The 26,399-nt window shown below is 46.8% G+C and overlaps 1 protein-coding gene across 2 annotated transcripts in view; it reads right to left on the bottom strand.

Moving 5' to 3' along the window:
* The window catches only part of LOC117362044 (disintegrin and metalloproteinase domain-containing protein 9-like), a 202,136-nt gene that overhangs the window by 109,362 nt on the left and 66,375 nt on the right, over nt 1-26,399 (bottom strand). The window contains exons 1-2 of one of the 2 annotated variants that reach the window (XM_033947778.1): nt 24,741-24,906; nt 11,543-11,645 (exon numbers count right to left, since the gene is read on the bottom strand). In XM_033947778.1, coding sequence (XP_033803669.1) covers nt 11,543-11,645; nt 24,741-24,843 — 206 coding nt within the window. In that variant the 5' untranslated portion in view covers nt 24,844-24,906. Of the gene's footprint in view, nt 1-11,542; nt 11,646-24,740; nt 24,907-26,399 lie in introns of those variants that run through there. The other variant, XM_033947779.1, reaches the window with a different exon arrangement.

Below are 26,399 nucleotides of genomic sequence, written 5' to 3'. Positions count from 1 at the left end.
GCGTGTGCAGCAGTCTTCACACGCTGCTTCGGGTCCTTCTACTGGCCTGATTTACTCTGGCACGTCCCTGATGACATCATCAGAGACGCGGCAGAGCAAATCAGGGCAATAGAAGGGCCCGAAGCAGCGTGTGAAGACTGCTGCACACGCTGCTTAAATCGCCAGTCGGGCCCACGGGAAGGGAAAAGGGGGGCAGCAAAGGACTTGGGTCCCGGGCAGCGGAAAGTTGCTGGGCTCCTCGGTGGGGGGCGCTGAGCGGCCGCGATCCCTCTCCTCCCAGACCCCCCCCCCCCCCGGAGATCGGCGGCTAGCTGCGGACCCGGCTTGTGAAGGCCATCGGCGGCTGGTGACATATAAGCGTGCATGCGCACTCCTGCGACCACAAACCTACTGATCACGGAAGCACGCAAATAGGAGTGCGCATGCACGGCTAGCCTTTTATTATATAGGATGTATGCAGTGGACTCCTTCGCTGTTTTTGACTTATGTCTTTTCTATTTATTGTTTTTTCATGTGTATGTTTGTCTGTGTGGTATGTGTAAAAAAAATTTTTAATGATTGATGATGCTTGAAATGAAAACGTGAGCTAGGATTTAACAGAGAGGAAAAGACTTTATTGTTTGTTTATTTTGTTTACACCACAGCACCAGTGTGGTTAGGAGAAGGCAAAAAGGGTGAAGAGGCTATAAAATAAACCCACCAGAATGTTTGAAAAAACAAAACAAAAAAAAAAAAAACCCAACTGGGCAGGAAAATCAAATCAAATCAAAAAAACAATTCAATAGGCTGAATCGAAAAGAAATTTTTTTCCTGATACGGGCAGCACTAATGGAGGCCCAAGTGAACACCATGACTGAGGAAATAATTGAGGTGAAGCAGGCCATAGAGGGAGTGTGGACGGGAGAGCTGGCGCTGTGGGACAAGCTGGAGGATCTGGAAAACAGGTCTCGAAGGTGTAATCTACAACTCAGGGGGGGTGCCTGAAGAAAGCGCCTATCAAGATGCTAGACAAATAGCCTTGGACATTTGCATGGATATCCTCACCAGTAATTTGGTTGCGTGCCGGAAATTGATATTTAACGGGCTCACAGGGCGCTGGGGCGCCCCAAAGCTAATCTGCCCTGCGACATCATCATCTGCCTGGGAAGCTTCTGGGTGAAAGAGGAGATCTTTTATGTGTGGAGGAAGCTGCGGGAACGCTCCAGGATGTGGCGGCGGCCACTTTGCAGAAGCACAAGGATATGCAACCGGTGATGACCTAACTTCGGAGGGAAGGTCTGCGCTATCAGTGGCTCTATCCCTTTGCCTTGGCCCTGATGGTGGGGGGCACCACTAAGAGAGTAAGAACGGTGGCCGAGGCATGGACTGTTCTGAAAGACCTTGGAGCCCCTAACCTTCCAGAAGGGGCTCTCCTGCAGTGAGCAGGGGGCCAAGAAGGAACATCAGGATGGAGGCGCCAAACCCGAGAGGCGGTTACAAGGAATGCAGCGCATAGTGTGTCTGAAGAACCGCCAACATGAGAGGAGACCAGACTGCTGTTGGACTCAATTGCTGTTTTAGAGATCCCCTAAGGGGAAGTCTTGGGGGGTTTCTGGAGGGGAAATGGGAAGTGGAAGAGTGGAAGGTGGGGGTTCAGGGGTGGGGTGGTGCACGTGCCTGAAGTGTGTGAGTTGGGCAGGGGTTGGACGGGAGTGTGGAGTTTGTGTTGAATTTACTATGAAGTGGTTTGTATAATTCAGGGGCGGCTGGGGGGGGGGTGTAACATAGAAACATAGAAAGATGACGGCAGAAAAGGGCTATAGCCCATCAAGTCTGTCCACTCTACTGACCCACCCCATTAAGTCTGAGTACTAATGACCTAGTTCCTTACCTCGACCCTCGTAAGGATCCTACTAGGGCATCCCATTTATTCTTAAAGTCAATAACGCTGGTGGCCTTGATCACCTGCTCTGGAAGCTTGTTCCAGTGATCCACAACCCTTTCTGTGAAGAAGTACTTCCTTATGTCACTATCGAATTTCCCTCCTCTGAGTTTGAACGGATGCCCCCTTGTGACCGAGGGTCCCTTGAGAAAGAAGATGTCTTCTTCCACCTCGACACGTCCCGTGATGTATTTAAATTAGAGAATGACACGGTGGCGGTTTACCCGCGGCCACTGCATTTTAGCCGCGGGTCACCCGCCGAAAATGGGGAAGAAAACTAGCAGTCGCTGCGGCGACGGGGACAAGGCCATTCACCGCCCGCGGGGCGGTGAATGGGTCTTGTCCCCGCAGTGAGGCATGAAGGATCGCGCGGTCCCCGCAGCTCACACCCGCCTGCCCAATCGATTCTAGTGTTTAGCCAGCTCTCTCCCTTCTCCTCACCTTAGTTTGTAGATTTTCTTTTTCGGCGACCCGCACGCTATCAGAGAGCCACGCACCCGCCGCTGCTCAGTTTCGATCTTCTGCTCTGACGCAACCGGAAACAGGAAGTTGCAGCAGAGCAGAAGATTGAACACTGAGCAGCCGCGCGTGTGCGGCTCTTTGGGAAAGCGTGCAGGTCGCTGAAAAAGAAAGCCTGCAAACTAAGGTGAGGAGAAGGGAGAGAGCTGGCTAATCACTACGATCGATTGGGCAGGCGGGTGGGGGCTGCGAGGACCGTGCGATCACCCGTGTTCCCGGCTCAAACTGTAAGGAGGGAGTGAAAGGGAAAAGGATTCTGGGCCAAGGGGATGAAAACGGAAAGAAAAACCCACAGCAGGAAAGAAAGGGAAGGACAGACAGGTGAGCCAGATGCTATAAGCAGTGGGGGGGGGGGAGAAAGAGGGAAAAAAGCTAGATGGGGTTGAAAAGAAGAGACACACTGGTATGGAAGAGGAAGATAGGGGAAATCTGGACACAGGAAGGTAACAGAAAGAGGGGAAATTATGTGCATGGGGCATAGGGACAGAGACATAAAGGGGACATGCCATGGGGATGGTATATGGACACAGGGGGGGCAATGGCAGATACATAGGGGAGATATTAGAAATGGGGAAAATAGGAGCACAGAAGCGAGATGGTTTGTGGGGATGGGACAGGGATCGAGCTCGCAGGCTCCAGTGGCTTGCACAAATTACATTGTAACGTGCCATGAAAATAAGAGGGAGGAAGGTAGATAGATAGGCCACGCGAGAGGAGCTGAAGGGTAGTAGAAAGGAACAGATGGTAAAGGAGGGAGGGAAGGGTGGTGGTGGAAAGGAATAGGACAGACATTGAAGGAGGGTGGAGAGGAACAGACCCTGAAGGGAAATGTGGAAGATAGAATGGGAAGAAGACAGATGCCAGACTATGAGGGAGCGGAGGGAAGAAGATGGGTGCTAGACCAATTTGGGGGGGGTGAAGGGAGAGGCACAGTAACAGCAAATGGAAGACGCAGAGAGAAGACACACAGTGGATGGAAGGAATTCAATGAGAAGATGTGGAAAGCAGAAACCAGACAACAAAGGTAGAAAAAAAAATTATATTTATTTATTTATTTTTTGCTTTAGGATAAAATAGTATATTAGTTGTGTTGATAAAAATTTATAAACAAAGCCCTGCCAGCTGAACATCTCTTTCTCTAGTTCAGCAGCAGGAACTTTGATTTATAAGAAAGGAATAAGCTAAATATTACAGTACTAAGGCTTATATGGATGCAGCGAGGACGGTGACGGGGCGGTGAATGGGATGGCAGTGGCGGTGACGGGGCGGTGAAAGGGATGGCGGTGACGGTGACGGGGCAGGTGAAGGAAACGGCGGTGACGGGGCGGTGCAGAGGATGGTGGGCCGGTGACGGGGACAGATTTTTTCCCCGTGTCATTCTCTAATTTAAATGTCTCAATCATGTCCCCCCTCTCCCTGCGCTCCTCTAGAGTGTAGAGCTGCAATTTGTTTAGTCTTTCTTCGTACGAGAGACCCTTGAGCCCCGAGATCATCCTAGTGGCCATCCGCTGAACCGACTCAACTCTAAGCACGTCTTTACGGTAATGTGGCCTCCAAAATTGCACACAGTACTCCAGATGAGGTCTCACCATGGTTCTGTACAGTGGCATTATGACTTCAGATTTGCGGCTAACGAAGCTTCTGTTGATACATCCCATAAGTTGCCTTGCTTTGGATGAGGCCTTCTCCACTTGTTTGGCGGCCTTCATGTCTGCACTGATGATTACTCCCAAGTCTCTTTCTTCTGAAGTCCTAGCTAGTGTTTCTCCATTTAAGGTGTAAGGTTTGCATGGATTTCTGCTACCGAGATGCATAACCTTACATTTCTTAGCGTTGAAGCCCAGCTGCCATGTCGAGGACCAGTTTTCCAATGTAAGCAGATCCTGCGTCATACTATCCTGCAGATTGCTTTCACTTACTATATTACATAGTTTGGCGTCATCAGCGAATAGAGTTACTTTACCCTGAAGCCCTTGGGTCAAGTCCCTTATGAATATGTTAAAAAGGAGTGGACCCAGGACCGAGCCCTGTGGCACTCCGCTGGTCACCTCTGATGTCTCAGAGAGGGTGCCGTTGACCACCACCCTCTGACATCTTCCACTCAGCCAATCATTGACCCATGCAATTAGTGTCTCACCTAACCCCATCGATTTCATCTTGTTTAATAGTCTACGGTGTGGGACGCTGTCGAAAGCCTTACTGAAATCCAAGTACACTATGTCCAGAGACTCTCCCGAGTCTAGCTTTCCTGTTACCCAGTCAAAGAAGCTAATAAGATTGGATTGGCATGACCTACCCCTAGTGAATCCATGTTGACTAGGATCCCTTAGATTCCCCTCATCCAAAATCGTATCTAATTTACATTTAAGTAATGTTTCCATGAGTTTACACACTATTGATGTGAGACTCACTGGTCTGTAATTCGCAGCCTCCGCTCTGCAACCCTTTTTGTGCAGAGGAACGACGTTAGCTGTTTTCCAGTCCAGGGGGACTCTCCCCGTACTTAGGGAGAGATTGAAGAGCATGGTTAACGGTTCCGCCAGGACATCACACAGCTCCCTGAGCACTCGTGGGTGCAATTTGTCTGGTCCCATGGCTTTGCTCACCTTGAGTCTTGACAGTTCGCTGTAAACGTCAGCTGGTGAGAACCCAAAATTCTGAAATGGGTCTTCCTTGCTTGGCTTTGCTTCCAGCTGTGGCCCGTGTCCAGGTGCCTCGCAGGTAAAGACTGAGCAGAAGTAATCGTTCAGTAGTTTGGCTTTTTCGGAATCTGTTTCCACATAAATCCCATCTGCTGTTCTAAGGCGTACCATCCCGTTTGTGTTCTTCTACCTGTCACTAATATACCTGAAGAAGGATTTGTCCCCTTTCTTAATGTTCTTTGCTAGAGTTTCTTCCACTCGAAGTTTGGCCTCCCTGACTGCTGTTTTGACCGCTGCAGACTTTGTCTTGTATTCAATGTTAGCTTCTTTCTCCCCGGTGCGTTTGTATGAAAGAAATGCTCTTTTCTTGTCCTTGACTAGGTGTGAGACCTCATCAGTGAACCAACGGGGTTTCTTCTTTCTTTGTTGTTTGTTTACCGATTTTATGTAGCGGATAGTTGCTTCGTGTAGTGTCCTTTTCAGTGTTGACCACATAGCTTCCACATCATCCGTTGTTTCTTGAGCCTGTAGCGTCTGATGGACGAAATCACCCATGCTTGCGAAGTCAGTGCCCCAGAAATTGAGTACCTTCGTTTTTGTTTGTGATCCAGGGAAGCCCTTTCTAAGGTTGAACCATACCATGTTATGGTCACTGGTTGCCAGCGTTTCTCCCACCGAGACTTCCGTGACGCTTTCCCCGTTCGTAAGTACCAGGTCCAGGATGGCCTGGGCCCTAGTGGGCTCTAGTACCATTTGTTTGAGCTGTACTCCCTTCATGGATGTTAATATCCTCCTCTACTACAAGTTGTTGCTGAGAATGTGTTCCAGTCTACATCAGGCATGTTGAAGTCCCCTAGCAGGACAACGTCCCCCCGTAAGGTGAAATTCTCAATGTCTTCAATTAATCCTGTGTCCTTGTCCTCCAATTGTCTTGGAGGTCTGTATACCACACCAAGGTATAGGCATTTCTCTCTGCCTCTGGCCAGGTTTACCCAGATGGATTCCCCAGTGTACTTGACATCTGTGATCCTAGTTGTCTTGATGTTCTCTTTGATGTAGAGTGCTACCCCACCTCCCAACTTACCCTCTCTATCTTGGCGAAGCAGGTTGTATCCGTGTAATGTTACTTCTTCTTTCAGGGAATCTCGGGGTCAAGTAGGATGGTTTTGAGATATAGCAGTGGGCTGGGGTTTGGGTAGAGGGCGGACTTTGAAGGTTGGGTTGGGAGTTGGGGAGGGGATGGGGTGGGGAAGGGGGATTGGGGTGAGGGTTGTCTGGGGAATGGCACTCTCTGCCCATCTTTGGATCTGTGTAGTCAACTGATGCTCTGGGGGGGCCTGGTCAGGGGCTGGATGGCTGGGTTGCCTCTGTGTCTATAAAGATGTATATAGAGTGGTTGCAGTTTCTAGACCCTGGTTAACTTGGTAACTTGGAATGTGAGGGGGATAAATTCACCAGTTAAGTGCTCAAAATTTTACAGCAGTTGCAGTGACACAAAGTGGATGTGGCGTTCCTTCAGGAGACTCATTTGAATGATATTGAGCATGCAAAGCTGAAACAGTGGTGGGTGGGGGATTGTGTGGCGGCCTCTGCACAGGTGAAACACAGGGGGGTAGCGATATTGTTTTGCAAGGGTCTTGTTGATAATCTGCAAATTTTAGCCAGGGATGGGGAAGGCCGCTATGTGCTCTGTCAGGGGATGCTAGAACAGCGTGACATTGTGTTTTATTGTGTCTATGCCCCAAATGAGTGTGATCCGGCATTTTATGCCAAACTGACATGCTTGCTGTTGCCTTTCTCTCAGAGTGCTCTCATTGTTGGAGGGGATTTTAATGCAGTTAGAGATCCCTGCCTGGATTGTACTGGGCCAATGGAAACCGTGCGTCAGGCTGGGGAGAAGGAATTACAAAAGTTTAGTGACAACCTAGAATTAAATGACGCCTGGAGGGTGTTGCATGGGAATGAAAAGGATTTTACGCATTTATCTAGGGCGCATGGTACCCAATCGCGCATTGATTATATTTGGGTGACAGAATCCGTGTTTTGGGGCATTGAGCGAGCAGATATTGGACTGTATACGGTTTCGGATCCTGCCTGGGTTGGTGTGCGGTGGCAAGGGGTGGGGGGACTCTGAGGGCTTGGCGCTGGGTGTTCCCACTGGCCCTGTATAAGGATCAGAGTTATCGGGAGCGGTTGTTGGCTTCTTGGAAAGATTATAAGCATAATAATGCACATGCGGAGGAGGATCCAATTCTCTTTTGGGAAGCAGCGAAGGCGGTGCTGAGGGGGGGGAGGAGACCTTAAGTTATAGTAGTCATATTAAGAAGGCCAGAGACAGGAAGATTTTGTGCTTGGAGAGGGCCATCACCAGGCCACGGCAGCGGTATGGCTGCACGGGTAGCCCACGCACAGACAGTAGCTGATGGAATATCAAGTCGCCCTTAAATCCCTATTACATCAGCGGGCAAGTAAATCCTTTGCTTACTATAAGTACCAGCTCTATAGATATGGGAATAAGGGGGGGAAACTATTGGCCCCCATAGGGTTCAGGCCCTGCAGAATGAGCGGGGGAAAAGAGTTACAACTGATCCTGAGATAGGAGCAATATTTCTCCGCTATTTTACGAACCTCTATACCCCCCCCCCCCCGTCTGAGGAGGGTGTATCGGCTGCCCCCTATTTGGATGGGATAACGTTGCCCCGTATCACTGCAAAAGCCAAGGAGCGCTTGAATGCGCCTATCTCCCCGAAGGAAGTGTATTGGGCAATTGGGAATAGTCCCTTGATGAAAGCACCGGGTGAGGATGGCATGTGCATTGAGTTTTATAAAATCCTAGAGGAGGAAATCATACAGCCACTCACATGGATGTTTAACATCATGGTGGGAGCAGAAGCAATACCGGAGGGTTTGAATACGGCTCATATTTTGATGTTACCTAAGCCGCATAAAGACCCAGAACAAGCGGCCTCGTATCGTCCTATCTCTCTTTTGAACAGAGGTTAAACTGTTAGCGAAAATTATGGCCAATAGGATGGCGACGGTGCTGCCTTCTCTTATTCACAAAGCTCAGATGGGCTTTGTGAAGGGCAGAACAGCAGCCAAAAATGTGAGAAAACTACTTCTGTCTTTGGAACAGCAGGCAGCTCGCAGTCTCCCATCTGTATTGGTGAGCTTTGACGCCGAAAAAGCATTTGACAGGGTGAGGTGGGATTTTTTCTATGATACTCTGACGGCTTACGGTTTTGATGGGTTTTTTGTATCGGCGGTGCGGGCGTTGTATGCCCTGCCGCAAGCTAAATTAGTGCTGAAAGATTTTGAAACGAATCGGTTCTCAATTTCCAGGGGGATGAGACAGGGTTGTCCCTTGTTACCATTATTGTTTGTGCTTACCCTAGACCCCCTTATTCGAGACATATATGCCATGCCATCTACTCGGGGGATTGATATCGGAGCCACTACCTTTAAGCTATCGGGCCTTTGCAGACAATATCTTAGTGCATCTCATGGATCCTTTGTCATCCTTAACGGCTCTATTGGACTTGATGACAGAATATGGAGATTATATGGGCTTTCGCTTAAATTTGAAGAAATCCGAGGCGTTGGCGTTATCAGTAACGGATCAGGCCCAATGGGGAACTCAGTTTCCATTGACTTGGGCATAGGGGCAGTTTCTGTACCTGGGGACTCTAATGACTATGCAGGTGCCTCTCGAATATCAACTTAATGTGGACAGGCTTCAGCAGCAGATGGAGTGCATGATGGATACTTGGCGGACCTTACCCCTTTCTCTGATGGGACGCGTTTGGTTAAGATGTTTATTTTTCCCAAATGGCTGTATGTGCTACATTGTGTTTGACGAAGAAAGATTTGCACATCTTCTACAAAGGGGTTACTCGTTTCTGTTGGGCAGCCAAAAAAACAAAATTACAGCTGGCTCAGTTATTGGGGAATTGGCAAGGGAGGCGGGGGGGTTGGGTTTACTGGATGTTTGGGTTTATAATTTTGCGTGTTTACTTCGTCATTTAGGGGATTGGGTGAATTTGTCTAATAGTTACACCCCTCTACAAATGGAACATGAATATTTTGCTCCATTCGATGTGTTCACATTACTTTATAGTCCCCAGAAGGACATGCCCCCCCTGTATCAGAACCAGTGTGATATTTCGCACACTGCAAGCGGCATGGCGTTGGCTCATACAGACCCTGGGGGGGATCCGACGGTCATGGATCTCTTGCCTCTGAGGGGTAATCCAGCCTTTCCCCTGGGAAGGGAGTGCCAGGAGTATTTGCTTTGGGCAGAAAGAGGGGTTTTCCAGCTGGAGCACTTCTTGGGGGCCGATGGGGAGTTGTTGGTCCGTGCAGATTTGCAGGTAAAGGTGGGAGATACCTGGGGAGCACAGTTTGCGTGTCATCAAGTGGAACATTATGTGAGATCCCTCGACAAAGCACAATTGAGCAAGCATATAGGAGCCCAGCTGCGGGAGTTTTTCACCTGGGAGGAAGGGGTGTCCCTTTCTGTATAGATTGCAAGACTTACAACCAGCTAAAGACTATCATTTGGTTAGGAGTAAATGGGAGTTGAAATTGCAGATTAATTTGAGACAATGGGATGTTGGTCGTACTTTGAGGGCGACACCTGGGGTGACCCCCCCTGTGCGTGGTTGCGGAAAACGTATTACAGGGTGATCTTACGCGCTTTTTACACTCATACACAGTTGTATTATAGCGGAAGTCTGCCAACACCACTGTGTAATAAATGTGGGATGGGGGGACACTCTTTGGGGCATGCTTTTTGGTTTTGCCCCATCATCCAGAACTTCTGGAGACGTATCATCTCCTATATGTTCGGGTTGCTTGGTAAAGATTTATGTGGGACCCCGGCCCACTTTGTATTGATTTACTGGAGGCTTATGGCCATTTGCAAAGGGGGAACAGGGCTCTCTATAGAAAGATGAGCTTGCTGGCCCAGAAATGTATTCTACAATACAGGATGGTCCAGGAACCTCCCGCATTTTGGCACTGGAGGAACCAGTTGCATCAGTTGGCTACCTGGGAGGCGAGGTATGCAGGAGGGTCAAGGACAGGGGTGTCCAATGTCGGTCCTCGAGGGCCGCAGTCCAGTCGGGTTTTCAGGATTTCCCCAATGAATATGCATGAGATCTATTTGCATGCACTGTTTCAATGCATATTCACTGGGGAAATCCTGAAAACCCGACTGGACTGCGGCCCTCGAGGACCAACATTGGACACCCCTGGTCTAGGAAGTGGAAGACGGTGTTCATGAATGTATGGGAGCCATATCTGCAATCTTTACATCCAATGGGACATAGTGAAATTTTACGATGGGTGTCCTAATTGGGCGCTCAGCTTATTGGGATGAGAAAGCAATAGTGAGCAATGGTGGGGTGGGGCGGAGAGTACCGATGGGGGGGTTGGGGGGTTGGGAAGGGGGAAGGGGGAGGGGGGTTCCTAAGATTCATGCACTGGTCACAGGTTTTTGTATTGGGGATGAGTGGGAGGAGGGAGGTGGAGTGGCAACTTCAAGGCTCATAAGAGTCCAGGGTCCTGGAGGGCCATTCTGCCAACTCTGGCCTCGCTGGCCATGAGTCGATTTGAGGGGAGATTTGTTGTATATGATGCATCACTGTTTGTATTTTGAACCTTTTGTGTTTGCACTCTTGATTGTATCAATAAAATATTGTTTGAACCTAAGAAACACTCAAACCCCCACTTTTCCAATGTCTACCGATTCCTCTCATAAGCTGTCAGCCTGCATACTCATTGTGAACTGACAGAAGATCTGTGCTGCAGCCTGCTTCAGCTCTCTCAAAGTATCTAGATGAGAAAATCACTGCCACAATGCTGGGGATACTTTTGCAAAGCTGATCTTCAGGCTGCCAGTCAGATTTCTATGCCTGACTATACCTCTACTCCTGTGACCAATGGATGTGCCCTGGGATAGGTGGAGGCACGGAGATGCAGCCAGCGTCCTATGAGACACTGCCGAGTCTCCTAAGGGTGACCCAACAGCCTGCGCTTGACCCCCTGCTTAACAGTAGGTGAGATCATATCAGAGATGGCCCTGAGCTCCAGAGAAAACTATGCAGGCTGGCTAACAGTTACCCAGTGGGGTCGACCTGTCAGCTACAGACCAAAGTCTGAATTCTCAAGCAGAACAAACACTCCTGCAGGCATGCGTTCAGAAGGAAAGAACTATAGGTGGAGCTAGAGAACCCAGTCAAGTACAGCAGAGGCAGTATTAAAAATATGGAGTGGATTCCTTCTTCAGCTGCATGCGGCTAGGGGGAAATAACCTATTGCACTGGAAATATACTTCTACAATTGCACCATACACACAAGTCAAGGAGTTAGAAAGCATATTCTTTAATTTGCTAAACAGTTTCAATTTTATACCACTGCCAGCAAATGTACACATAAGTTTCACTTCAATGCAACTTACTTGCTCTCACATTTTGTTTTATTTTCAGCATTACTGCAATTCCCATATCTATCACCAGTGGTATTCACTGCAGTGAAGCATTCCAGTGGAGCACCTTTTGCTCCTGTAAGAGACAAATTCAATATAAATAGCTGGATGTTGTCCTAGGTCTTGAATTTTTGGAATGTTTGTTGTAACTTGCTTAGATTTTCAGAGATAATTCAAGATAGAAATTTGCTAAATAATTGAGTAGCTAAGAGGTTAAATGGTTAGAGAAGTAGATTATGAACCAGGAAAGCAGGTTTCAAATAGTGAAATTCCTATTGGCCCTCTTTGTGATCATGAGATAGTAACTTCTGAATTGACTCGGGTTTAGATGCACTAAAGTCAGCAATTCTCAAATGATCATCACTAAATCGGTTTTGACTGGTTTAGCGATGATCAGAATTGCCAACCTGATGCAGAAAATGGCTCACCATGTGGTTTTCTGCAGGACTGCTTATTCACTGATCCAGCTATGCAAATAAGGTCATTAATATTAAAATGCCTTGTAAACTAGAGCGATTGATGCTCTAACATGGCTTTCCGATACACAAAAAAAGTGATTGCTTTTAGCAATCCGAAAAAAGCAACTGGTCAAGACCAGTCACTTACCTGTCCTACCAATATGAATATATTTATAATATGCCAATGTTGGGGGACCATTAACTACCCAACGCTCAAATTGATCTTAGAGTGTTTCAATTAACATATAGCCTTCATCGGGGGACATTATTGTTGTGCTACCTGCGCCTGTGAGCGGGCAGCTGCGCAGGCGGCACAATAATAATATTGTCCCCCCGATGAAGGCTATTTGTTAGCTGAAATGCTCTAAGACCAATTTGAGCGTCGGGTAGTTCATGGTCCCTCAACGTTGGATTGGCCGGAAGGCCACTAAGATAAATGTTGTTGCTCTTCTATAAAGTATATATTTAGAAGCATATAACTAATAAGTGGATTTTAAGTTTTGGGATAATACAATATTACATGAAATAATATAAATAATCGATTAAAGGGTTGCACCCCCAGTTAGTCAAGTAGCTCTTTTTAATTAATTAATTAATAAATATTAAGGTTAGGAAGGAGGTTTTGAAGTAAATGATTACATCACATGCATTCAGGATGAGAACTTGAAATAACATCTAAGTTATAAGAAGTCTCTTTACTGAGTACAGTGCATATTTTATGATACTTCAACCTCTATTAAATTTGGGGATGAGTTTTATTGTTAAATTAGGGCATCATTTAAATGATTAGAATAGTGGGTGAATAAGAGTGAAATATTAATCATAAATAAAATGAGACACTGATGTGCAAAAAAGACTTTAAGGTAAACATCTTAAATTATCCTTTATACCCCCCCTTTTTCAATAAGTAACTCAGTTACCGACAGGTCTGCAGCAGTCGGGTTTGTCAGTAGTAACACCCGACTCAAAATAGCCAAGCAATTGTTAGTGAATCAATCGCTTGGCTATTTTGCATGTTATATCACTCTATTTTACTAATTTGCATGGGAGGATTGAGATTGGATCCCTATAGGCCTTAGTGAATAGTGCAGGAGGGAAATTTGGTCGCAAAGGTCTCGCAAACCGATTGGTACATGATCGGTTTGCTTAGTGAATCCTGGCCCTAGCACTAGCCCTCAGATGCAACTTAAACTTTGATCCTATTTTGTGTGACTGAATGTAATTCAAATAGGGACTCATTTACTAAAGCTTAGCACACGTTAATGGAATTAGCATATGCTAAATGCTGTGTGGCCCGCAGATTTAAAATAGGATGTGCATTTAATGCATGCTAATTCTGTTAGTGTATGCTAAGAATAAGTAAAAGGGCCCTTTAGAGATCTGATTTGGAGGAGAGTGATAAATAAAAAAAAAAGTCTAAATCCCATAAAGATATGAATAAGGGAAAGGTAAAGTTATTGCATTTGATATGCCACCATTTGTTGAATGAGATAGTCAAAAGGACTGGGACTACATAACGATATACAGATAATTTCTGCATATTCTATATTTGTCCACGTCTGAATACTGAAAATGCTGGCATAATTTTATATGGATAAGTTATCCTTATCAAGTTAGGCTTCCTATTTATACATTCTTGAACACTAAGAAGGGCATAATTTAAAAAAATGTCTAAGTTCTCTTTTGGCCTAAGGCCTTAAACGTTGAAAGTAGAAGCAGGGAAAATGTCAATCATCAAAAAAAGATCCAAAAGGAGTTTTTTTTGATAATGGCCTGCCTCTACGTTCAGCTGTTTAAACACCCAGACCACCACTACATCTACACACTACATATAATGAACCCAAAAAAAGCCTAAGTACCAAACACCCAAAACAAGGGCTTTTAGGCGAAGGAGGAGTCAGTCCTTCGCCTAAAAGCTGGATTCTGTATCCGGTTACAGAATCCACCCCAACCCCCATCCCCCCAACAACATCGGGGTAAGAGGGAGCTCAAGCCCTCTTGCCCCGCAGCACCCCGACCTCCCCGACACTATCGGGGTAGGAGGGAGCCCAAGCCCTCCTGCCCCGAGCACCCCCAAACTCCTCAACAGGATCAGGGCAGGATAGAGCCCAAGCCCTCCTACCCTGGGCACCCCCGAACTCCCCGACAGGATCGGGGCAGGATAGAGCCCAAGCCCTCCTGCCCCGTGCACCCCCGAACTCCCCGACAGGATCGGGCCAGGAGGGAGCCCAAGCCCTCCTGGCCCGCGACCCCTCTAACCCCCACCCCCCACTAAAATACGGACAGGAGGGATCCCAGGCCCTCCTGCCCTCGATGCAACCCTCCCAATGACCACCTCCCCGAAACCCCGATCCCCCCCCATCGACCTCCAACCCCCCCCACCCCCCTTCCCCGTACCCCTCCTGGCCCGATCCTGTCAGGGAGTTCGGGGGTGCCCGGGGCAGGAGGGCTTGGGCTCCCTCCTGCCCTGATCCTGTCGGGGAGTTCGGGGGTGCCGCGGGGCAAGAGGGCTTGGCCTCTCTCTTGCCCCGATGTCATCGGGGGGGAAGGGTGGATTGCGGCAGGGGAGATGAGCCATATCTCCTGCCGCGATCATTGCTGTAGGGGGTAGGCAGGTTGCTGGGGCCGCTGAGCTGATCGCAGCAGCCACGATCAGCTCAGCGGCCCCTTTTCGGCACTTATACCTGTTTTGACTTGGTCTAAGTCAAAACGTATAAGTACCGACTAGGCAACCTGTCTAAAGTTTTGGTTATACCTGCTACACAAAATTCGCCAATAATGGAGAGAAAATCTATATTCTTCTGTGATAATGACGTAACATAGGTGGGATCAATGCATTCTTGTCACGGCTGACGTGACAGCATTGTATACGAACATTCCCCAAGTGGCAGCTGTGTCTTTGGTAAATTCGCAGATGGTTAATAATATGATGATGTCTCAAGCCAAAAGGTCCTTGCTGAATGACTTGGCTGAATTTGTGAATTTACAATAATTATTCTAGGTTTGAGGATGAGTTTTTCCTCCAAACTAAAGGGGTAGCTATGGAGGCTACTGTTGCCCTGACTTTGGCTTGCCTCTATATGACGGGGTTTGAGGAGACCCATGTATACAAATCACCATCATTTAAATACATTCGTTGTTGGAAGAGATTCATCGACGATGTGTTTTTTGTGTGGACTGGTGGGGATGCGGCGCTCACATTGTTTATGGAGGAGATGAATCAATGGGATCTTAATATTAAATTTACTTATCAGTTTGATTGTCATCAGATTTCATTCCTTGATATTAAAGTGTATAATGTCCAAGGGCGCCCCTCCACCACTCTTCACAAAAAGCCATCGGATCGGAATGCTCTCCTGCAATATCAAAGTTTCCATCCACGGCCTCTAAGAGATAGTATTCCAATAGGGCAGTTTCTCCGCCTTAGGAGAATCTGCTCTAATGAGCAAGATTTTGATGATGAGGCCTTTAGAATGTATAATAACTTTGTAGACAGGGGGTATCCACATAAGGTAATAAAGAGGGCTTGGAAACGAGCAAAAAACTGCCACAGACCTTGGGTCATGAAAACAAATCCTAAAAATAATAATAATCTCGATGATTTGGTATGTGTTATGCCACATACTAGTAAAAGTAATGACATCAAGCAGATCATTCTGAAATATTGGCCCATTGTCCAGTATCATACGGTTTTTCAGGAGAGACCTAAGTTTGCTTTCTCCAGGGCCCCGAATTTGGGGGAAAAATTAAAATATAGGCAGGTGAGATTTGATAAAAGGAATTTCCAACCCCATCAAGCGTGCGGCAAGTGCCGCTTATGCCAGTTTGTATGGGACACTTCTTATGTGGATATCCCTAGGGTCAAGGGAGAAAATTTAAACTACAATCAGTAACAAATTGTGAATCTGTTGGGGTAGTATATTGTATAAAATGCCCGTGTCAACAACTTTACATAGGTCAGACGTCTCGTAAGATTAAAATTAGAATTTCTGAACATTTGAGCGGTATCCGCAATCAGAGAATGTCAGCCCCCTTTGCAGCCCACTGGATTGAGGAATCACATTCAATTGATGATCTCAAATACACTGTTCTAATCCAGATCAGGGATCTAGAGGGTGATTTCTTGGGATCTCTGATCCGGAGGGAACAACGTTTTATTTTTGAATGGCATACACTGACCCCGCACGGTTTAAATCATGAAATTGAATGGCTATTGACTTAACATCACCGGCGTGGGTAAGCCTTTGTTTCCTGGTTGGGGTTCCGTCATTTCCGGTGGAATTGGGATATAACTGACGCTCTGGGGAATATATTTTTATTCTCACACTCTCAGTCAGCCAGTCCTGATAATGTTACCTCTCTGTTGTTCTGTGCCACTAACAGGTATTTTTATGTAGTTTTGAGATACATAGTAAGATTGATAGATCCTTAAGGGAGATATACACATTCCCTTGGGGCCCGAGTAGTGGGTTATATTATATTTAGTTAGGATTTTTCTAATAGTTATTTTTGCTTTGAATTATTAATGTCCTTCCCTGAAGAAGACTTGAAACTCGAGTCGGGGGGACAGAGTCATTAGAGTGAATTTTTCTACAATCAACATAGGAATTGAGGGGGTCAACAGCCAGGTGGATAAAGGGGAATCCATAGACATCATTTACCTTGACTTACAAAAAGCCTTCGACATGGTACCACACGAAAGGCTGCCAAGGAAGCTATGGAACCACGGGGTGCAAGGGGAGGTCCACCGATGGATTAAAAACTGGCTGGCGGACAGGAAACAGAGGGTTGGAGTAAAGGGCCATTACTCAGATTGGCAATGGGTCACGAGCGGAGTTCCGCAGGGGTCGGTGCTGGGACCGCTCCTGTTCAATATATTTATTAACGACCTAGAGGCAGGAACAAAATGTGAGGTTATTAAGTTTGCGGATGACACCAAACTATACAGCAGGGTAAATAACATGGAGGACTACAAAGATCTCCAAAAAGATCTGACAACGCTGGAAGAGTGGGCCAAAAAGTGGCAAATGAGCTTCAACATAGGGAAATGCAAGGACATGCATGTAGGGAAAAAAACCCCGATGTTCACTTACAAAATGGGAAACTCACCACTAGGGGTGAGCAACTTGAAAGAGACCTGGGAGTGATGGTAGACACAACCTTGAAGGCGTCGGCACAGTGTGCGGCAGCCTCAAAGAAAGCAAACAAAATGTTGGGTATCATTAAGAAAGGTATCACGACCAGGACGAAGGAAGTCATCCTGCCACTGTATCGTGCAATGGTGCGCCCGCACCTGGAGTACTGTGTCCAGTACTGATCACCGTACCTCAAGAAGGACATGGCGGTACTTGAGAGAGTCCAGAGAAGAGCAACTAAGCTAATAAAGGGTATGGAGGACCTCTCATATACTGACAGACTGAAAGGGCTGGGGCTTTTCTCCCTGGAAAAGCGGAGACTTAGAGGGGACATGATAGAAACCTTCAAAATCATGAAGGGTGTAGAAAAAGTAGATAGGGATAGATTTTTCAAATTATGGGGAACTACAAATACAAGGGGGCACTCGGAGAAATTGAAAGGGGATAGGTTTAGAACAAACGCCAGGAAGTTCTTTTTCACACAGAGGGTGGTGGATACATGGAACGCGCTACCAGAAGAAGTGATAAGCAGGAGCACGCTACAGGGCTTCAAAGAAGGTTTGGATAGGTACCTAGAGGACAAAGGGATTGAGGGGTACAGATAGGAGTAGAGGTAGGTTATAAGGATAGGATTAGAGGATTAGAGGTAAGTTACAAAATTAGTCTGGGACCACTGTTCAGGCGATAGGCCTGATGGGCCACTGCGTGAGCAGACCGCTGGGCAAGATGGACCTCTGGTCTGTCCCAGCGGAGGCACCTTCTTATGTTCTTATGTTCTTATGAATTATTTTTAACTGCACAAGTCACTTTAACTCCTCTGAGGCTCTATAACAGCGGAATACCATCTGTTTCAGATAAGTACTTAGTGGTATTTATTGTTTCAATATGTTTGGATGGTATGAGGGGACAGTGAAAACTATGATGGTCCCCTAGTGAACCTCAGTTGGTGTTGTTACACTAATTCACGGGTTCAGGGTCTGAGTTTTTCACATAAATATTTAGCACGAAATTTACTTAATCAGAGCTGTGATTATTGTTAATATATATACCTGTTACACACCTAGGTCTAGGTCGGCCACCTCCCACCCTTTCTCCTCCTCTAAAAACACCTTTCTCTCTGTGAGTTTAGAGGCAGAGGAAAGGCCTAAGCTGGTTTTAAATACGTCTAAAACCAGTTTTGATTATGAGTACTTGGACGATCAGGCTTTTTGATCATCCAAGTAGTCATTTAGGCCACTTTTTAGACTTTTTTTTTTTATTATGAGCCCCTACGTTATAAGGATAGTGGGTGAATATCACTACTATCCATATATATATATTTATTAGAACTTTTATACTGCTTTTTTGGAAAAAATTTACACAAGGCCTGTACAGCAAAAATAAGTTGAAAACAAGCATAGGCAATTACTGTAATAAAAATATTCAAATAACAATACATAGAATGGCATAGTATGCTACTTAAATTGTCAACAGAATAAGCAATCAAAAATTTGAATAAACATCATGAGGTAGAAGCAAATGTGGAACACATAGGCTCCTTATACAAAACCACGGTAGCGGCTGCTGCTGCAGTAATTGTTCCGAAGCCCATAGAGATAATGTTATTTGAGATAGGCAGCTGCTGCCTCAGCTTTGCAAAAAGGGGGATAGACAGGTAAAATAGAGTGATATAACTTCTGACATTGCATCCCAACCACCCAACCCTGCTCCACTTTATAGGGATAATTTTATATTTTTCCATGTGTAAACTTGTTTTATGTGCAGTAAAATGTGTAAAATGCACAAAGAAACTGTTAAACATTTATGCAATTTGCATGTAGGCATTCCAAGGGGTATAGATTTATAAGGAGCAAAGGTAGAATTGCGATTTACATGTATATTTCAAATGTGCAGCTTTTCTGGGTTTTGCATTGCATTTTGTACTATACCAGTATAAATGTATTTTTTTATAAGAAACTTTTTTGAGTTGCAGCATAAGAAACTGAAACAAATTTTTAAGCTTTTTTCATCACAGCCCATAGTTTTATTTTCAGTTATTAGACTGGAGCATAATTGATATTAGGGAAAGGGGAAAGGGATTGGGACTTGTATACCACCTTTTTATAATTTTACAATCACACTCAAAGCAGTTTACATACAGGTACTACAAGCATTTTCCCTATCTGTCCTGTGGGCTCAAAAAGCATAGTTACTTACTGTAACAGGTGTTATCCAGGGAATGCAGGCAGCTAATCTCACACATGGGTGATGTCATCGACGGAGCCCGGATGTGGATGCCTCGCAAGCAGACTTGCTTGTAGAAACTAGAAGTTTCAAGTCAACTGCAGCACGCATGCGCAAGGTGGGTGGGTTGTGAGAATAGCTGCCTGCTGTCCCTGGATAACACCTGTTATGGTAAGTAACTGTGCTTTATCCCAGGACAAGCAGGCAGCCTAATCTCCAAGATAACCAGAATGGGATGTAGGGAGCGTTGGCAACTTAGGAGAATAAATTTTGCAAAATTCTCTGGCCAACATGGCTATCCCATCTGGAGAAAACATCCAGACAATAGTGAGAGGTGAATGTATGAACTGAGGACTAGATAGCAGCTTTGCAAATTTCCTCAATAGGTGTAGATCTGAGGAAAGCTACTGAAGCTGTCATTGCTCTGAATTTATGGGCTGTGACTCAACTCTGTAGTTGTAATCCAGCCTGGGCATAGCAGAATGTCTGGCAAAAGGAGTCACATGTACTGTGGAGGCTATGTGACCTAATAGTATCATCATGTGTCTCGCTGAGATGGAAGAGCGGGAAGACACTGTATGACAGAGTTGAAGGAGAGCTTCCAGACGTCGTTGTGGAAGGAATGCTCTGAGTTGGATAGTGTCTAGAACAGCTCCAATGAATTGTAGATTCTGTGAGGGCTGAAGTTGGGATTTGGGAAAGTTGATTTCGAATCCCAAACTTTGTAGGAACCACATAGTCCGTTGGGGCTCTACAATAATCCCCTGAGATGTTGAATCTTTGATGAGCCAGTCGTCCAGGTAGGGAAATACCTGAAGACCATGGTTCCTGAGAGCTGCTGCTACCATTATCAGGAACTTGATAAACACTAAGGGAGATGAAGCCAGGCCAAAGAGCAGCACTCTGTACTGATAATGCAGATTCCCCACCCAAAATCTAAGATATTGGCGAGAGGCCAGATGAATGGGAATACGAGTATAAGCCTCCTTGAGATCCCAAGAGTATAACCAGTCATTCTGATCGAGAAAGGGGATAAAAGGACGCCAGGGATAACATTCAAAATTTTTCTTTGACTAAAAATTTGTTGAGAGCCCTGAGATCCAGAATGGGTTGCAGATCGCCTGTCTTTTTCGGAACAAGGAAGTAACGGGAGTAAAACCCCCTGTTCTGCTGTTCCAAGGGAACTGGTTCGACAGCATGGAGGGTAAGCAGAGCTTGAGCTTCCTGAAGAAGAAGGGCGGGCTGAGATGGGCTGGAAGGATACTCTCTTGGAGGAAGCTCTGGTGGAACGTGAGTGAAATGAAGAGAGTATCCTTCCCTGATGATTGACAGCACCCAGAGGTCAGATGTGATTGGCTCCCATCGATAATAAAAATGATGGAGACGACCTCCAATGGGGGGAAGATAGGGCAGAGACAGAAAGGTAGAAGTTATGCTCTGTTTTAAACAGTCAAAAAGGCTGCGAAGCCTTAGGTGCAGCAGAAGATTGAGATTTCTGGTGCTTCTAATTTTGCTGTTTTTTGAGAGGACAAGAATAAGGAGCTGCTTTCAGAGCAAAGCGCCTCTGGAAAATTGGATTAGGGTGTGCAGGTTTGGCAGGAGCTGGCTTAGGTTTTGGTCTGACAATAGAAGCAAAGGATTTTTCATGTTCAGACAATTTCTTGGTGGATGCCTCGATAGATTCATCAAAGAGGTCACTGCTTGCACAAGGATTAGCCAAGCGGTCCTGAAGATTAGGATCCATCAGTGGCGTACCTAGGATATGTGGCACCCGGGGCCCATCATTTTTTGACGCCCCCCCATGTAAAAAAATATTTTTTGTAATAACCATGAAACGGAATAAATGGTCAGAATAGAAACAGGCAGAGAAAATTTTCTTTTATTGAACCTCATATATGTAACCATTATTCCAAACATATCATAAATTATGTCTGAATTGTCATGACATCAGATGTACATAAGGAGTAGTTGCAGGTGATGCTTGGGACCGTTCTGATTGTGTTAGTTCGGTTTTATGTGTTTTTTGAATAGAAGGGTTTTTATTTCTTTTTTGAAGGTTTTGTAGTTTGTGGTCGAGGTCAATAGGTTGTAGAGTTGGGGGTCGAGTGTTAGGAGGTTGTCGAACAGTTTTTTTTCTTTTGACGAATTTAGTTGGAGGGTGTGTATCTCTATTCCCCCTCCACACCATCTCTTGTGTCCAATTTCTCTCCCTTTCTGTTCCTTCCCTCCCTAAAAACCATGGTCCATCATCTCTCTCCCTCTCCTCTATTTTCAGACCCATTATTTCTTCCCAACCAAAGTCCAGTAAATGCACGTCTCTTTGAACCCCCCTTCCCTCCGTGTACTTCTACACCAGAGCACCCCCTCCCCTGAAGGCCTGTCCCACCTCCCCTCCCCTGAAGGCCTGTTCCCTCTTAAAGGTCTGCATCCCACCCCTGATGGTCTGTCCCCCCCTTGAAGGCCTGCACCCCCTCCTTTGAAGGCCTGCCTGCCTGCTCCCCTTGAAGGCCTGTCCCCCCCTTGAAGGCCTGCCTGCCTGATCCCCTTGAAGGCCTATCCCCCCTTGAAGGCCTGTCCCCCCTTGAAGGCCTGCCTGTCTGTCCCCCTTGAAGACCTGTCCCCCCCCGTTGAAGACCTGTCCCCCCTTGAAAGCCTGCCTGCCTGTCCCCCCCTCTTGAAGGCCTGTCCCCCCCATTGAAGGCCTGCCTGTCTGACCTCACCTTGAAGGCCTATCCCCCCTTGAAGGCCTTTCCCCCCTTTGAAGGCCTGCCTGACTGTCCCCCTTGAAGGCCTGCCTGTCCCCCCCTTAAAGACCTGCACCCCCCGAAGGCCTGTCCCACCCTTGAAGGCCTGCCTGCCTGTCCCCCCCTTGAAGGCCTGTCCCCCCCTTGAAGGCCTGCCTGCCTGTCCCCCCCTTGAAGGCCTGCCCGCCCGCTCCACCCTGAAGGCCTGATGCCCCGACCCACCCCGAAAGACTGCTCACCCCAACCCTGAAGGACCGCTCATCCCCCTAGCCTCCCCACACCATCTACGGTGGAGAAACAGTCCGCAGCGGGATCGCGATGCCAGCAATCCCTGAGCTGCTTCGGCACTGCTTCCTCCCCTGCGGTTTCGCCCCTCCTCTGTTCCTGTTGCCTTTCTTACCCACGTTGCTTGCTTGTCTTACTTTCCGTCGATGGGGGGGGCTGCGTTGCCGATCGGGGTGGGGGCCTGTGTTTCTGATCGGGGGGGCCAGCGTTGCCGATCGATGCAGGAGGGGCCCATCGCTGTTTGGAAAAAACAATGTTGATGCCCTCCTTCATTGGGCCCCCTTGTCCATTTCAGGCCCTAGGCAAGTGCCTACTTGGCTTATTGGTTAATCCTGCCCTGGGAGCAGGAGGAGTGCTCAGTCCCTCCTGCTCCATAGGAATGGGCAACGTTCCTGCTGGGTTTTTCGGGGGTGGGGGAGGTATTTGCTGGCAGGAGGGAGTGGGCATCCCTCCTGCTTTTTTCTTTGGAGGGGAGTGCGGGGGCTGCATATGTCGGGGGAAGGGGCTTTTTCCTCATTTTTTTTTTTTAATTGGCCAGATATTTGGCATGTACAGGTAGAGAGAACGAGAGGGCACTCTCTAAAGTTAAAAGGGGATAGATTCTGTACAAACGTAAGGAAGTTCTTCTTCACCCAGAGAGTGGTAGAGAATTGGGATGCTCTTCCGGAGACTGTCATAAGGGAAAACACCCTCCAGGGATTCAAAACAAGGTTGGACAAGTTCCTGCTGAATCAGAACGAACGCAGGTAGGTTAGGGCACTGACCTGGGGGCCGCTGCGTGAGCGGACTGCTGGGTGCAAAGGACCACTGGTCTGACCTAGCAGTGGCTGTTCTTATGTTCTTAATACATGCAAAATATCTGTTACATTAAAAAAATGAAAAAAACCAGGCAGACCTGTCGGTAACACAGTTATCGACAGGTCTGCAGCATTCGGGTTTTGCAATGGTAAAACCCAATGCAAAATAGCAAAACAATTGTTAGTGAATCAATTGCATGGCTATTTTGCATGGGGTTTTGCTCATTTGCATGGGTGGATTGGATCAGATCATTAAGTAGGCGGTGGGCCATTTAGTGAATCAGGTCGGGGAACAAGAACGATCGCAAAACCTTAGAGGATCGGTAAGTTTAGTGAATCTAGGCCTAAGTGACTTGTCCAGGACCACAAGAAGTGCTGGGTTTGAACCCATATCTTCAGGGTGCTGAGGCTGAAGCTCTAACCATTATGCGACACCAGTAGAGATTACATATTAGATGTAGGTATTTTTATGATAAAAATTGTTTTCATTTTTTCTTCTTTTCAGCTTCCTGTCTTGGCATAGCAGTTTTTGTCCACTGTTTCTAAGAGTAATGGCTTGGTATGAACATTTTGAGCATTAGATGTTTCATTTTTTTTATTTTTATTTTGTATTGATCATAATGTATGCCCTCTTTTTAGATGTTTTGCATTCTTTTATTCAGATTTTGGAAGCCACAGGGTTCTGTGAACAGTAGATGGAGATTTATTTTTAATGCACCTATATTTTTTGTTTATTTATTTAGGCCCTCTTTTACTAACCTATGGCAGATGTTTCTACTATGGCCTGTAGTGCTAAATGTTCCGATGCTGCTCCAATGCTCATACCTTTGCCCATAAAAAAAACCCTACTCGTCCTGCCCTGAACAGCTGAATGGTAGGAGGCTGCTTTGGGGTGAAATGGATAACCTTGACATACAGATGGATAAACTGGACATACTGGTCTCACTTGTGTATGCTGGACACTACAGACATTTTTAACATATATTTGCCTATAGCCTGGCCCAACCTGTACCTTGCTGTCTGTGAACACATGTATCCTTTGAAATGCTAATCCAGCTGCCTTTGCTGCAAAGTTCTTGTCTCCATTCTCTGCTGGGAGGATACTTCTCCAAGGTTCTGCTGAGCTGTTATCAGTACTGTATGACTTCACATATGCCAGGCACCCTGGAAATCCATAAAATATTTATAACAAGCAAAATTCCCTGCAGGATGACAGGGGAGTAAGAGACGTAGGATCCTGATACCAAGACAGAACTCTTACCCAGGCTGGTCTGCCTCTGAAGCAAGTTATGGGAACCCAGCACAGCTGGGGTGCTGGAGGTCACCCTTGCCACCTTTCTGCATAAGATTATCTACAAGGATGCCATCCTGAAGATGCACAGAATTGTAAAACCACTATTATCTCTCTTGCTTCTTGATTAGCGTCAGCTGCACACAGTTTCCTCTGTACAAGCAAACACACATAATGCTAGCAAGGCAATGCTTCCCTGTACAGCTTACAGACATTGTTAAAGACTGGTTATCCATACCTTCTGAGCCAACATATAATTCCCCAAAAGGGTTAGAGGTATCCATTAAATCTTCTATGGAAATAGGTGCAGGGTCTGAGCTCAAGCGCAAGTCCTCAGCCATTTCTACATCTTGACACTTGCCTGTGTGAGGGGAATGACTCCTCCCTTCCACCTACGGCTTGGCTTCTGACCTTTCCTCAAGTCTGTTCCCTGCTGTCTGTGTTGCCAGTTCTCTCTCTCCTTTGCTCTCAGAGCACTGAGCTTAAATGGACCCAACCCCTGCCCTTCTCTCCTGGGAAAGAGGCTTGGCTCCAGCTCATCCAGGTAGTGAGCCTGATTTCCCCTACTGGGTAACCAGGGATGAGCTTTCCTTAAAGGAACATGTCTCCATTTCCTGTCCTCTTTAATCTTACCAGGTTTTCTAATTCTTTTAAACCTGGGAGGCACATACTGCCATGGAACACTATACTGCTGCATTTCATTAGCTGATTCAGGATTTGAGGGATAGTCAGCCAACTCTAACTCCGTGGAGGGGCATAATAAAAAAAAAGTCTAAGGCCTCTTTTGGCCTAAGGCCTTAAACGTTGAAAGTAGAAACAGGGAAAATGTCCATTATCAAAAAAACATCCAAAAGGAGGTTTTTCTTGATCATGGTCTGCCTCTATGTTCAGCTGTTTAAACGCCCAGACCACCACTACATCTAAACTTATATCATATAATCAACCTACAAAAAGCCTAAGCCCCAAACGTCCAAAAAAAGGGCTTTTAGGTGAAGGAGGAGCCAGTCCTTTGCCTAAAAGCTGGATTCTGTAACTGGTGTCTGTCAAAAACAACACCGGTTATAGAATCCACACCCCCCCACGACATCGGGGCAAGAGGGAGCCCAAGCCCTCTTGCTCCGCGATCCCCAACCCCCACCAACATTGGGGCAAGAGGGAGCCCAAGCCCTCTTGCCCCGCGGCACCCCCGACCTCCCCGACACTATTGGGGCAGGAGGAAGCCCAAGTCCTCCTGTCCCGTGGCACCCCTGAACCCCCGATTACATTCGGGGCAGGAGGGAGCCCAAGCCCTCCTGCCCCACGATCCCCAACTCCCCCCCCCCCCCCGCCGAGTCCGATCCGGCCAGGAGGGAGCCCAAGCCCTCCTACCCACTCAACCCCCACCCCCTACAAGATCAAGCAGGAGGGAGCCCTACCCCTCCTGCCCAGGTGGACCCCCCTACCCCCACCCCCACTAAAATAACTTCCGTGAAGCTTCCAAGACCTCCCTCACAGGTTGGGAAAACTGGAGAGGAGTTATGTTGAGAGGAACCAAGCTGTCAGGTGGAGAGACTGCAGGTTGGGATGAAGCAGGGATCCCTGATGCTGTGAAAATAGCAAGGGAAAAACTGTTAGAAGGAAAGTCTCCCTGGTGCTGAGTTGAAGTAGAAGGGAGTACCAAGGTTGTCTTGGCCACCGAGGAGCAATCAGAATCATGGTGGCATGATCGGACTTCAGCTTGACTAGAGTCTTTTGAATGAGAGGAAATGGAGGAAACGCATATAGAAAGAGATTCGTCCAGTCCAGAAGAAAGGCATCTGCCTCGAGGCGATGAGGAGTGTAGATCCTGGAGTAAAACTGAGGCAGTTTGAAGTTGTGGGAGGCTGCAAAGAGGTCTATTTGAGGTGCTCCCCACAGG

This window comes from Geotrypetes seraphini, chromosome 6, assembly GCF_902459505.1.
Source record: "Geotrypetes seraphini chromosome 6, aGeoSer1.1, whole genome shotgun sequence".
In the NCBI taxonomy this organism is placed as follows: Eukaryota; Metazoa; Chordata; class Amphibia; order Gymnophiona; family Dermophiidae; genus Geotrypetes; species Geotrypetes seraphini.
Note: the sequence above shows the minus strand (reverse complement) of the source record. Positions and strands in the feature narration are given on the sequence as shown.